We start from the raw sequence: 15055 nt of genomic DNA on the forward strand, positions 1-15055 counted from the left end.
GACGACTCAGTTTGTCTGCCAAGACATTTGTGCACTCCTGGCAAATAGGTGGCCCTGAGGTACATCGAGTGGGAGAGCGCTTCTGCCCAAATCTGCGCAGCTTCCTGACACAGAAGGAAGGAGCCTGTGCCTCCCTGCTTGTTGATGTATCACATGGCCACCTGGTTCACCGACTGAATCAGGATGACGTGATTTGACAGGCAATCCTGAAAAGCAATCCTGAAAAGCATTGCTCGACTCCAGGAAATTTATCTGGTGTTTGGCTTCCTCTGGAGACCAAGATCCTTGTGTCTGTAGATCGTTGACATGGGCTCCCCACCCGAGGTTGGAAGCGTCGGTGGTGAGAATGAGTTGAGGATCTGGTAGTTGAAAGGGCAGTTCCTGGAGGAGATTGTTCTGATCTTTCCACCAGGCGAGAGACAGACGGAGTGTGTCGGTGATGTGGACAATGGTCGACAGAGGCTGAGTAGCTTGAATCCATTGTGACCTCAGAGTCCAATGCATGAGCCTTATGGCCAAGTGGGCCATTGGTGTGACATGGACTGAGGACGCCATGTGTCCGAGAAGGACAAGGAATTGCCGAGCTGTTGCTGTATACTGAGATTGCGACTGGTGAGCGAGGGACACGAGGGCTTGCACTCATTGTTGAGGTAGAAAGGCTTTTGCCTGCAAGGTGTCCAAGTCTGCCCCAATGAAGGACAAGGTTTGAGATGGGACTAAATAGGATTTCTCATAATTGACTAGAAATCCTAGAGAAATTAGAGTGTGTAGGGTCAAATCCAGAGACGATCGAGCGGCTTGTTGGGTAGGGGCCCTGATTAACCAGTCGTCTAGATAGGGGTAGACGTGAACACCTTCTTTCCTGAGAAAAGCTGCGACAAGTACGAGGCATTTGGTAAAGACTTGTGGTGCCGATGCTAGGCCGAATGGAAGCACTCGGTATTGATAGTGCTTTGGGCCTACTAAAAACCTGAGGTACTTGCGATGAACTGGAAATATTGCAATGTGGGTGTATGCGTCCTGGAGATCTAGAGAGCAGAAATAGATGCCTGTAGTCTTAAAACAATCCTTTATTGCAGTGGAGACACAAGGGTAGCCCGACTCTGGCCGAGTTTCGCCGTTTCAAAACAGCTGCCTCAGGGGCTAAAAACATAAATAAAAAACTTTAAGAATAAGAATAAAATAAGAAATGGCATCATCAATAATTGTATAGTTATTTGAATCAATCAACCACATTTGAGTGAATCAGTCATTTAAAAGTTAAAAAATAAAAAAGCCAAGGTGACATATAGAGGATAAATACACTAAAAAGATGGGTTTGTAACACACCAAGTGAATTTGTACATAGCCTCACGGTAGAATAAATTGCATAAAAACAAAATCCAGAATATTAATAAAAACATCATCATTACCTTACAATAATCTTCTTGAATTCATTAGTTATATATCGACTAAGAATATAATGTGATCATATAAAGAGCTGTATGATCTCTTATGTTGCGTCTGTAATGGTGCAGAAAAAAGATGACAATATCACATGATGTATTATACATTATAGTTGAACATTAATCAAGATATTATGAACATTAACTGTACATATCAATGTATCTCTGTTAATATAAATAGATATATCACTTATTGTTGTGTGTGGTTAAACTGTACTCTGATAAAATCATTGTTATTATAATGTGTCTTACTGATGTATTTATATAAAATATTGAGCTTAAAACTGTATTGCTCTTTTTTAAGTTTTTTCATTCATATTCATTTAAATTAATAATTTTATCATACACTATCTTATAATGTTCACATACACATACATCACAGATCTTCACATAGCACAGAGATTCTTAACAATCATTTTTATTCTCATAGGTTCTTAATTTGTTTCACTTTCACAGTTTTAAGCTCAATATTTTATATAAATACATCAGTAAGACACATTATAATAACAATGATTTTATCAGAGTACAGTTTAACCACACACAACAATAAGTGATATATCTATTTATATTAACAGAGATACATTGATATGTACAGTTAATGTTCATAATATCTTGATTAATGTTCAACTATAATGTATAATACATCATGTGATATTGTCATCTTTTTCTGCACCATTACAGACGCAACATAAGAGATCATACAGCTCTTTATATGATCACATTATATTCTTAGTCGATATATAACTAATGAATTCAAGAAGATTATTGTAAGGTAATGATGATGTTTTTATTAATATTCTGGATTTTGTTTTTATGCAATTTATTCTACCGTGAGGCTATGTACAAATTCACTTGGTGTGTTACAAACCCATCTTTTTAGTGTATTTATCCTCTATATGTCACCTTGGCTTTTTTATTTTTTAACTTTTAAATGACTGATTCACTCAAATGTGGTTGATTGATTCAAATAACTATACAATTATTGATGATGCCATTTCTTATTTTATTCTTATTCTTAAAGTTTTTTATTTATGTTTTTAGCCCCTGAGGCAGCCGTTTTGAAACGGCGAAACTCGGCCAGAGTCGGGCTACCCTTGTGTCTCCACTGCAATAAAGGATTGTTTTAAGACTACAGGCATCTATTTCTTTTCTTTCATCCTGACGGCTATTATAGATCGCCTTCCTTCGTGTTTTTTGGATCTAGAGAGCAGAGCCAGTCTCCACTTTGTAGAAGAGGTAGAAGCGAGCCCAAGGTTACCATCTTGAACTTTTCCCGTTGGAGGTACTTGTTGAGGGCACATAGGTCCAGAATTGGACGAAGCCCCCCTGGATTTTTTGGGGATCAAAAAGTACCGGGAATAGAACCTTAGGCCTTATTGGGAAAATGGGACGGGTTCTATTTCTCTTAACTGGAGAAGAAGGGAAACTTCCTGCTCCAGGAGAAGAGAGTGATCGGTTACTCTCCACGCTTGTAGAGGTGGTGAGTCCGGTGGAAGAGCAAGAAAGTTTAGGTGGTAACCCTGAGCAATGATTGCTAGCACCCATTGGTCGGTTGTGATTGATTGCCACATGCCGTGAAAGTGGCACAAGCGACCTCCCACTGGTATGCCTGGCAGAGGAACCAGGCTGCTGCTCTCCAAGGGAAAGTCAAAAACCTGAAGCAGGCCCCGGCTGGGGGGGGCTGCTTGTGGCTTTTGCTTCCGAGGCTGAGGTTTTTGATAAGGCCTCGTAAGTTGGGACCTTGGTGGTGGAGGATAGTACTTCCTTGGGCGGAAGAATGACTTCTTAAGAGTCCTTCTTGAAGGGCTGTCTAGAGGGGAAGTCAGAAGGTATCGACAAGAGCTGTTTGAGGGTCTCATGATGGTCCTTTAATTCAGCCACTATTTGCTGAATCTGTTCACTGAACAGATTATCTCCTATACAGGGCAGGTCAGAGAGCCTGTGTTGTACTTCTGGACGAAGGTCAGAAGACTTGAGCCAGGCCCAGCATCTTGCTGAAATGGCAGTTGCAGACAATCTAGTGGAGGTGTCGAAGATATCGTAAGCTGTTCTTATCTCATGCTTTCCTGCCTCAAACCCTTTAACAACAAGGATTTGAAGCTGTTCTTGGAATTGGTTAGGCAGGTTTTCAGAGAAGTGCTGTATTTGCTTGAAAATGACCCTGTTGTATTGGGGGTCATGTACAGCTGGTAAGAAGCAATTATGGAGATGAGCATGGCCTCTTGGAACACTCATCGACCAATATTGTCTAGGAACTTGTGTTCCTTAACAGGAGGGGTAGAGGAGTGAGGCTTTGTCCTTTTTGCTTTCTTTTGAGCCAATTCTACCACAACTGAGTGGTGGTCGAGCTGAGATTTTTGAAAGCCAGGGGCTGACTGCACTAAATAGGTAGTATCAGCCTTTCTGTATACTGGAGCAATGGATCCAGGGTTTTCCCAGTTCTTTTTTAGGAGGTCAAGAAGAACCTGATGAATGGGAATAGAAGTGATCACTCTAGGGGCATCCAGGAATTGGAGAAGCTCCATCACCTGGTGCCTATCATCTTGCTCCGTCTGAAGCTGAAAAGGGACCAATTCAGACATTTCCTTCACAAAATTAATGAAAGAAAGGTCCTCTGGAGGAGAACGCTTTCTACTTTCAGTAGGAGAGGGAGGTGAAGGTAAGTCATCGGTGAATGTGGAAGTATCATAAGGATCAGCAGGCTGACCTGTAGGACGAGAAGGGGGTTGGATACACGAAGGGCCCAGCTGAGGCTCCGAGAAAATCGAAGGAATCACCATGTGCACTGTGGACGCTCTCTAGGGGGTATCGGTGCCAGCATCGATGGCGCCGATGTGCGTATCGCCCCCGAAGGACAATATGGCATCGATGGCTGAGGCAATACTCCCGAAGGAGGAATGCGGAACGGTGTTTCTCCTCTCGATGAAGCTGTCAACGGGGAGTGCACCGGAGCCACCGGAGACCCGGAAATCACTGGTGGAAGGGCGGTCATGAGCGCCTCCATCCGGGATAGCAGCAGTGCCAGCGCTGCTGGAATCGGGTCGGTGACTGGTTCTACTCTCGGTGCCGGTGTCTGTGCTGGAGAAACCTGGAGCCGTTGCATCGCCTTGTCGATGGCCTCCTGGACCAGCCGGTCCAGTTCTTCCCGGAGACCTGGAGCAAGCAGCCCCGGCTCCGTGACGGAAGAGGAAGGTGGAGGCACAGTCAGAGGGACCACCTTTACAGGCGGAGTCGCGACTCCCAAACCCCGATTGGGTGATGGTGGCCTCGATGTCCCGGTCGCAGGAATGGTCTGTGCCGTTCCTGGACGGGGCCTTCTTCGATGGTGGCTCAGACGGTGGCGAGGTCGATGATTTCGCTCCCTCGACGGTCCGAGACTTACGATGCTGATGGCGTTGTTTCTCCCTACGATCCCCTTGATCTTGAGGGGGAGACACGGGAGTCGATGGCCGTGAAGACGTCGATGGCGGGCGGTCACCGGACAGTAGTCGATGCTGGTGCGACTTCGATGGTGCCGGTTCCGATGACGTCGATGCGATGGACGGCGTCGGGGTGTGAGCACGGAAAAGGAGTCCCATCTTCTCCATTCTGGCTTTGCGACCTTTTGGTGTCATGAGGGCACATTTGGTGCAAGTCAGGACATCATGCTCACCGCCTAAACACATTACACAGACTCTGAGGGTCTGTGATAGACATGGTGTGAGTACAGTCCGGGCACCGACGAAACCCCGACACCATGGCCATAGAAAAATCGAGCCGCGGTAAGGTCGACAGCCAGTAGGCCACGAGGGCCAAACTCGACGGTAATCGACGAAAAACGGTGAAAAAACTTTCCGGAATACCGCGGCCTGAAAAAAGTTAGAGGAGGGACCCCTGTGGGGCAGTTTAAATTTAATTAACTCCGTGAGGAAAATTCCTGTCAGGAATCTCTTCAGAGCTCCTAAACCGCGAGGGTACTGCTGGCTGCAGGGTTAGTGCCATGCTGGGCATGCCCAGTAGGGGCCAGTCAAAGTTTTGGAAACTGACAGATGTTTTCCGTGATTGGGTTCCATCCTGATGACGTCACCCATATGTGAGGACTACCATCCTGCTTGTCCTGTGAGAAAAAATGTTACACCAAAAAAGAAGAAGTTGTCAAAGGTCTGAACATTTAACAAGAGCCATTAGAAAATCTGAATATTCAGAAAAGGGGTAATAGTACAGAAAACACTCAATAGGTCAGAGTGAAATTTGACATTTATAATCATTTGAATCCAAAAGAATTTTAAATTTTAGCAGAAAATGCCTCATTGGCAGTGTTGTGGATTCTATTCCCAGCTCAGCTTTCCTCCTCCCTGGCTAGGCTGGGGATGAGAGGGAACCAGTCATCAAACAATGGTGAAAAAGTGACAGGATTTGGGAGCCCATGATTCTGAAGGCCCCCTCTTAAGGACTGTCATTGCAATAAGAAAACAGGGGAGAAAAAATCCCTGGAAAGCTGCAAATGAAGGCTCCAATTTAGCTGGAGGAGTTAACTGTTGGTTTAAGTACAAAAAGAAAAATTGGTTCTTACCTGCTAATTTTCATTCCTGTAATACCACAGATCAGTGTTACGCGAGCCGTCCACGGCAGACCCACGCCGTGGCCCTCTCAACTTCTTACACAGACTCCAGCTTCTGGTTCCTCCTCGCTAGCGGTGGTGGGCCGCCAGTTCTGACCTCAGGCTGACCCGGTACCTCTGACTCCACCACAGTCCCCAGCGTTTCAGGTCAAGATGCCCTTGCTTGTTGGGCCTCTCTGCGTGGCCCACGGAGAGACGCCATTACCGGCGCCGCACCCCTCCCTAGGCATGCGCACATCGCTGATCCTTATGAAGGACCCACGGCGGGAACCTGGCCGCGGCCCCGGATTATGATGACAAATTCCTCAGTGTATTTAAGTTCAGGCCTCGCTCCATAGTGTTGCCTTCGCAACAGGTCTCCTCGCTACTCAAGTACTCGTTGCTGTGAGAGATTGGCCTCTCTCTTCTCCTGACCCTTGTTGCTCCTGGTTCCTGTTCTCTTCGTTCCTACCCTGCCTATGCTTTGGATTGACTACACGGATATCGACTTTGCTTGACTATGCTTCAGCCTATCTCCAGACCCAGACCTCTGCTATGCTGACTACGCTATAGCCTACCTCCAAGACCTTGACACTTGCTTTGATTGACCAACGCTATTGACTTCTCAGTGATCAGACCATTGATTCGATTGACCAACGCTACCGACTTCTCTGTGATCAGATCTCCGCATTGCTTGCCACGACTTCAACATTGCTGCCGGCGCTGATCCAAGCCTGTCATTGACGCCTCTCCTAGCCTACCCCCTGGACGTGGACTTACTAGGCTTCGGCCTATCTTTGCTCAAGCGCCCTTAGTCAGCTGGTGTCCCCCCAGGAGCTATGTCAGCTTTTGTTCCAATGGCGCCTGAGTTCCACAGTACCTTACCCAGTCCAGAGTAGGACTACGCCACCATGATAAAGGGGATGGAACAGCTCCCCTATGAGGAAAGGCTGAAGAGGTTAGGGCATCAAAATGGCAGATGAAATTTAATGTGGACAAGTGCAAGGTGATGCATATAGGGAAAAATAACCCATGCTATGGTTACACAAATTTAGGTGCTACTACCCAAGAAAGAGATCTAGGCGTCATAGTGGATAGCACATTGAAATCGTCGGTTCAGTGTGCTGCGGCAGTCAAAAAAGCAAACAGAATGTTGGGAATTATTAGAAAGGGAATGGTGAATAAAACAGAAAATGTCATAATGCCTCTGAATCGCTCCATGGTGAGACCGCACCTTGAATACTGTGTACAATTCTGGTCGCCGCATCTCAAAAAATATATAATTGTGATGGAGAAGGTACAGAGAAGGGCGACCAAAATGATAAAGGGAATGGAACAGCTCCCCTATGAGGAAAGACTAAAGAGGTTAGGACTTTTCAGCTTGGAGAAGAGACGGCTGAGGGGGGATATGATAGAGCATGGCCTAGAGAGGTCTAGAACGGGTAGATGTGAATTGGTTATTTACTCTTTCGGATAATAGAAAGACTAGGGGGTACTCCATGAAGTTAGCATGTGGCACATTTAAAACTAATCGGAGAAAGTTCTTTTTCACTCAACACACAATTAAGCTCTGGAATTTGTTGCCAGAAGATGTGGTTAGTGCAGTTAGTATAGCTGTGTTTAAAAAAGGATTGGATAGGTTCTTGGAGGAGAAGTTCATTACCTGCTATTAATTAAATTGACTTAGATAATAACCACCGCTATTACTAGCAACGGTAACATGGCATAGACTTAGTTTTTGGGTACTTGCCTGGTTCTTATGGCCTGGATTGGCACTGTTGGTAACAGGATGCTGGGCTTGATGGACCCTTGGTCTGACCCAGTATGGCATGTTCTTATGTTCTTATGGCTGTTCAGCTTGGAGAAGAGATGGCTGAGGGGAGATATGACAGAGGTCTTTAAGATCATGAGAGGTCTTGAACAGGTAGATGTGACTCTGTTATTTACACTTTTGAATAATAGAAGGACTAGGGGGCATTCCATGAAGTTAGCAAGTAGCACATTTAAGACTAATCGGAGAAAGTTCTTTTTCACTTAACGCACAATAAAGCTCTGGAATTTGTTGCCAGAGGATGTGCAGTTAGTGTAGCTGGATTCAAAAAAGATTTGGATAAGTTCTTGGAGGAGAAGTCCATTAACGGCTATTAATCAAGTTTACTTAGGGAATAGTCACTGCTATTAATTGCATCAGTAGCATGGGATCTTCTTAGTGTTTGGATAATTGCCAGGTTCTTGTGGCCTGGTTTGGCCTCTGTTGGAAACAGGATGCTGGGCTTGATGGACCCTTGGTCTGACCCAGCATGGCAATTTCTTATGTTTTTATCGTCTGCTGTCTCTGGGCTGAACCAATCTCTCTCACTATTCAACCTCGAGGCCCACCTAAGTCCTGCCGGCCCCAGCACCCAAAGGCTCAACCCGCGGGGAACGAGGGCTGGTATAGGTGAAGCCTCAGCAGCCTCTGCCATCAGTCCACTCCACCTGCCGATGGGTTGCATCAACCCCACCTCGTCACAAGGGTTCACCTCCGCCGCAACAATCAGTCCAGACAAGTGGGTTTTATTCATCCCTACCAGCAGATGGAGGCAGAGGACAAAACTTTGGGCACTGCTACATATCCGTTCTGACCTGTATCCAAGCCAAGATAATTTAACATTAGGGTGAACAAAGTCCCTGGAATGGATACCCCTGAACTGGATAGCCACCAAAGTAACACTGAAACTCTAGAACACGTTAACAATCTCAAAAGATCTTTGGAACCATCTTAGTATGAGCCCAAAGGCTCAGCAGCAGAACAAGCAGTCTTTCGGCAAAGATCCCAATGGTGGGCCTCTGGACTGATCTGAGGTATTACAGGAATGAAAATTAGCAATTAGCAATTAGTAAGAACCAATTTTCCTTTCCTGAACATATCCAGATCAGTCCAGACAAGTGGGATGGACAAAAGCCTCCCCAATACCGGGTGGGAACCTGAAAGACCCGCTCTCAGAATACTCTCACCAAAAGGAGTCTCCTCTGAAGCATGCACATCCAAATGGTAATGCCTGGTGAAAGTGTGAAGCAAAGACTAGTCCGCGGCCCGACATATCTCCTGGGGGCACACCAGCTAACACTCAGTCCAAGACGCTGCCTGAGCACGAGCAGAATGAGCCTTAAGCCCCACCAGCACTGAACGGACCATGGAAACATAGGCAGAGGAAATAGTCTCCTTCAACCAGTGAGCTAAAGAAGCCTTAGACGCCTTCTTTCCCTTTTTACGACCCCTGAAGAGCACAAAATTGATGACAGCGACAGAAAGAATTGGTAACCTTCAAATAATGCAAAAAGGCGCGCTGCACATCCAAAAGATAGAGATTCCTGCCCATAAAGGGATCACGAGACCAGTCCGGAAACCCTGGTAACTCCACCGTCTTGATTCACATGAAAGGCAGAAACCACCTTAGGCAGGATCAAAGGCACCGTCTGCAAAGAACCCTTGTTGGGCAAGATTCGCAGAAAGGGATCACAGCAACAAAGAGCTTGAAATTCTGAGATCCACTTACCCGAGCAAATGGCCACCAAAAAGACAGTCTTCAAGGTAAGGACCTTCAAAGACGCTCAACCCAATGGTTCAAAAGGATTCTCGCAGAGAACCCTCAACACCAAATTGAGATGCCATTTCGGACACATATTCCAAAGAGAGGGACGGAGATGCTTATCACCCCTCAGGAAACGCACCACATCAGGATGGAAAGCCAAAGCCTTGTCCTGCACCTTCCTCCTGAGGCAACCCAAGGCTGAAACCTGGATTCTAAGCGAACTATGAGCCAATCCTTTGGCTAAGCCCTGCTGCAAGAACGACAAAATGTGCGGATCGAAAACCCTCAGCAGATCCAGACCCTGTTGCCCACACCAGAACTCAAAAACCTTCCATACTCTGGAATAGGCAAGGGAAGTAGCCGGTCGCTTAGCTTGAAGGAGGGTAGCAATAATCTGTTCCGAATACCCGTTCAGACTCAATTGCCACCTCTCAAAAACCAGGCCACAAGACAGAAGCGATCCGCCTGATCTGAAAATATGGGACCTTGAAACAGCAGTCCCTGCAAGTGAGCTAGTCGCAGAGGCCCATCCACTGCTAGATGCACCAGATCTGCGAACCACGGGTGCCGCGGCCACTCCTGCGCTACCAGCACCACCGAACCTGGATAAGCCTCTATCCGCCTGAGCACCCGCGCTATGAGGGGCCACGGAGGAAAGACAAAGAAGGATTCCGGATGGCCATGGACACACCAGAGCATTGAGGCCCACTGCCCCGGTCTCCCTCTGGCACCTGAAGAACCTCTCAGTCTTGGCATTGGCTCTTGTTGCCATGAGGTCCAGCTGAGGGGTCCCCCAATGGGCGCAGATGTGATTCTAGGCTTCCAGGGACAGTTCCCACTCCCCCTGGTCCAACTGCTGTCGGCTGAGATAGTCCGCTTGGACTTTGCCACTCCTATGATGTGAGAGGCAGTAATACCCTCAAGATGGAGTTCTGCCCACACGAACAATAGCTGAGCCTATCGAGCCACAGCGGGACTCCTGGTTCTCCCCTGGCAGTCGATGTAGGCCACAGTCGTCGCGCTGTCTGAAAACACACTCACCATTCGACTGTGGACCAACGGAAGAAACTCCTGAAGGGTTCTGCACATTGCTCGCTTCTCCAGCCGGTTGATGGACCATGACTGCTCTGAGAACGACCAGAGACCCTTTGCTGTCCTGCCCAGACATACCAAGCTCAGCCCCAGAGACTGGCATCCGTGGTCACCACCACCCAATCCAGGACTTCGAGGAGCATTCCCTTCTCCAGATTGTTCCGTGTCATCCACTACTTCAGACTGGACCTGGCTTCCCTTGGAAGGGGCAGAGGAAGAAAATACTGCTCCGAGAGTGGACTCCAGTGGGATAACAAAGCCTTTTTGCAGATATGAACCAACATCCAAATAACCAGCTCCAATGTCAAGGCCTTCAACCCCAGGACCTGCAAATAGTCACAGACTTTGGGAACAGGAAAGCGAAGTAACCAAGCTACCTGAGATTGGAGCTTGACCACCCTGTCAGCAGTGAGAATCACCCTTCTCTGTTGTGTCTCGAATCGGGCGCACAAGTACTCCAGGACCTGAGAAGGCATCAAGTGACTCTTTGGGAAAACTGATGAGCCAACCCAGCGATTCCAGAAAAGCCCGGACATGGAACACAGACTGCAAGCACTGCTCCAGCTACTTCATCCTGATGAGCCAATCGTCCAGATACGGGTGTACCAGAAACCCGTCAAGCATCAACGTTTTCAGTTACAAAAACAAATGCAAAATTATTGCCATGACATACAAAAAATTCCAACAGCTTAAATGTCAACAGTAATTTGATTTTAGTTAACCCTGGCTCAAATTTGTTCAAGTTGCTGTAGGAGAATATAATGCATCATCAGATCTTTCATGTATTACAGTAACCAATTCTACATTAATTTAGCAAATTCACAAAGCAAACAATGTAGAACATACTTTAATGATATTAGCACCTCCCTTTTCACAGCCAATATGGTATTTCTTTTCAGTAGTTTGAAATGCCAACAATTCTTTAGTCACGCCAAGATGTCCTTCCAAAATTGTCTCCTCCACACCAGTTTCACCTGTTCTTTTTACCTCGTCCTATCAACAAAAAGGAAATAAAGAACGTCACAGGTCAGTTTGTTTAGACAAAACGTAAGTATTCCTTTACTGCTTTATTTTTTGATATACCACATTTCTGAAGCATTTCAACTTACTTTGATCCTTTTGAGCCAGTCAATTTCATTGTTCAGCAGAACCTCTGCATTGGGTACATTGATGCTACTGTTGTAAGCATAATTAAGCAGGTGCCGTAACAGTGTGAAATAGTCTCCTGCATGTTTGGCTCGCTCTCTAGCAGTGCTCTGTAACAATTATGTGCAGGTTGAGGTGCATTTCACAGAACAAGACTGTTAGCAAACATTATAAGGATGCAGTAAAGTAATAAATGTTCAAATCTGACACTAGCTTTACTTAAGCTACACATTTCATAGGTCTCAGCAAAGCAACAACTAGTTCTTAAACATTGCCACTAAGATTTGTGGCAATAATCCAATACCCCTAGCAAAGCAAAATTAAAAACAACCCGTAGAATGAAGAATCAATACAGCACTAACAGAATAACCCAAATGATCACCTTTTTGCTGTGCATTTGTGTTTCTGTCCTCCATCAATTTTAAAAGCTACTTTCCATTTGAGGATTGGCAATTTTGAAATTTCGGTATATTAAAGGGTGCACTACACACAAGAATGTTCCCTTGTTTTTGTTTCATGCTATATTTACTGCATTTGTTTAATACCAATAAACAGAATTAAAGAAATCTACATGAGGGAAAATTACATAATTATGATTTATTATTCTTTTAACTGATATGTAACATTTGCTTGAATGACTACACACTAGTCTTAAACAATACAAATATTTAAATTAACGACTTTACCCCTAGCACAGTGAACAGCAAAGTAATGAAGAAGAGTAGTGGTCTGTGCCCCATGCAACACCTTGTAGCCATAAGGAAGAACTGTTCTTGTGCCATTTGCCGAACAATTCTGAAAAGTAGTAAAAAAATGAAAAAATATTTATACACTTCTAAATATTTTCTTACGGCAATTAGCAAAAAGCATCATGAAAAATTATTATAACAAAGATCACAGGTAAAAAGATGGAACAAAAGAAAAATCCCATACTACCCAGCAAAAGCAGGGATAAAAAACAGTGAAAAGGATGGGGATGAAAACAGCTAGGACTGGGTCTGGCCCGGTGGCTCAGTGGTAAGTGCTTGCACTTATGGGCACAGAAGGTCCCTGGTTTGATTCCTGGATCGAGTCACCGTAGGCAGGCCAGGGCTGGTGATGCTGCCTAAGGGAGAGTCATTTCATCATTAAGGGTGACACCAGGTGCTAAAATTTAGAGCCCATGACACTGGTTTCCCGAAGGAAGCTTCCAGCCTCAGGACTACTACTGCAATGATCAGAATAGGAGCAATGGAAGGAAATGTCTATTACAATAGAGAAAAAATCCACAGGGAGTTGTGAATGAAGGTTCACAGTTCCAGAATGCCAGGACTGGTTTCAATATGAGCTAGAAGAAAACAAACAGTGCTGAAAAACAGAGGGAGAGAAGCTCTGAAAACAGCCAGCAAGAAAGAGCAGCTGTTCAACCACTGATTACAGACTGAACAAAATCATCAGCTAATTAGTTACCTGACATGTACAATGCACTTATTCCAAGCACCAAGTCAAATGCAGGGAGTAAAAATAATGCATTCAACAATTTCAACAACCCAGCAACCAATGTAGTTAATTTCTATATTTTTTACTTTTTTTTTTTGCACTTTATTCCCTGTCTCTCTATTGCCTTTTCTCTCAACTGCAAAGAGGGCCAATAAAAAAATAGACAAGATTTCCATTACTTAAAATCTGGTGACAGCTGTGAGTTTATATATTTACCGCAATTGTGTTACACATTAACAATGCTCTAACACTTGATAATGCAGCCAAATCGTACTGTCCACTGAATTAACTATGAAATATTTTGCAGTTTTTCCTATACACTATGCGACTATGTTCCCTATAAAGTGGCCAACTTGCAATTTTTCTTTACTGAGATCACTTACTTGCTGTGACAGTGCAAGAGCAAGTCAATGATAAAAGTCTGCCATGCTTTTTCTTTACTAAGTGCATCCAGTGCTGTTGGAATCAATGCAAAACAAAGTGTCATTGCCTCCAGAGCTTCGCAGCACACTTGCTCATCTTCTAGATCTGCTTCATTTCCAGCATTTGTCTGTAAATACAATACACAGCTATTAGCACGGACATATTTTGTTCTAAGCTATGCTGAGCCTGCCAGCATCAAACAGTGCCTTCTAGACTTCGGTTCCACACTTAATGACACCTTAATTGACTGTATTTAATATACAAAACTACCACCAGTGGAAATGTTAAATCCAATACTATCAAAATTTCATCTTAATAGTTTTATTTCTGACTTAGGCCAAAAACTTGGCAACTGAAATTCTCAAATTCAAAGAATCTGGTCATATCAGACAGCCTTTGTTAGGCGAATGTCACAGATGTTGCAAAATCCAGTATTTTACAGGGAACATTGAGAGGGCTCAATCTAGGAAGAACAGCCACGAAACAGACTGGCAACCAAGATCCCAGACCACATATTGTCAGCACTAATTCAATTAACAGGTGGGCAAGCTGTCTCTAGCACAAAAGTGAGTGTTGAACAGAACTTATTTATTCCCACAGTATGGCATGTTCAGCTTCAATGTCAGATTTCTATTCACAAGTTCATTATGTCATTACAAATCAAGCTATTTTTTCTATTCAACAAAGTATATATTTAGGTAGAGAATAGTAAGACCTAAGCTCCAACAGACCCCTATGCATCAAGATTTGATGTTGAATGAGTTGCAGGACACTGAACAGAATAATAGAAGAACATTTTACAACATATGTTTAGAGGAGAGATGTGCCTTATTGGGATATCAAGAGATTCAAACATCATTAAAACTGCAGAAACAGTTGGAGCGGTGATTGTGCAGAACAGAAGAGAGCATATTACCAAGACTGAATGCCAATTGGTGGATACAAAATACAAATTAACAAATGACCTGACACCCTTCATAGTCTGATACAGTTCCTAATATTGTCAAAAAAAACCCTAATTCAAAGAGATGCAATTCCTAGTAGTTAAACACCCAAAAATACTGGTGATACAAGGCATCACCAAACAACATAAGAATCGCCATGCTGGGTCAGACCAAGGTCCATCGAGCCCAGCATCCAGTCTCCAACAGAGGCCAGTCTTAAGTACCTGGCAGATCCTATAAAGAACTAATTCCTATTTCCCGTCGATAGCAGGGCTGAATTAGCCATGCTGTCATGGGATCTGTCAATCAGGCCCGGGAGGCGGAGCTTGTCAAAGCAGAGAACAGAGCTTTGCTCTCTGCGGCTGCGAGTGT

At 44.7% G+C, this 15055-nt stretch overlaps 1 protein-coding gene across 1 annotated transcript in view; it reads right to left on the bottom strand.

Annotated features, from left to right (window-relative positions):
* The window catches only part of USP9X (ubiquitin specific peptidase 9 X-linked), a 723495-nt gene that overhangs the window by 251197 nt on the left and 457243 nt on the right, over positions 1–15055 (bottom strand). Inside the window, 4 exon segments of the mRNA XM_029603145.1 lie at positions 11538–11684; positions 11801–11947; positions 12524–12632; positions 13700–13866. Of these exon segments, the coding sequence (XP_029459005.1) occupies positions 11538–11684; positions 11801–11947; positions 12524–12632; positions 13700–13866 (570 nt within the window).

Source organism: Rhinatrema bivittatum, chromosome 5, assembly GCF_901001135.1.
Source record: "Rhinatrema bivittatum chromosome 5, aRhiBiv1.1, whole genome shotgun sequence".
Lineage (NCBI taxonomy): Eukaryota > Metazoa > Chordata > Amphibia > Gymnophiona > Rhinatrematidae > Rhinatrema > Rhinatrema bivittatum.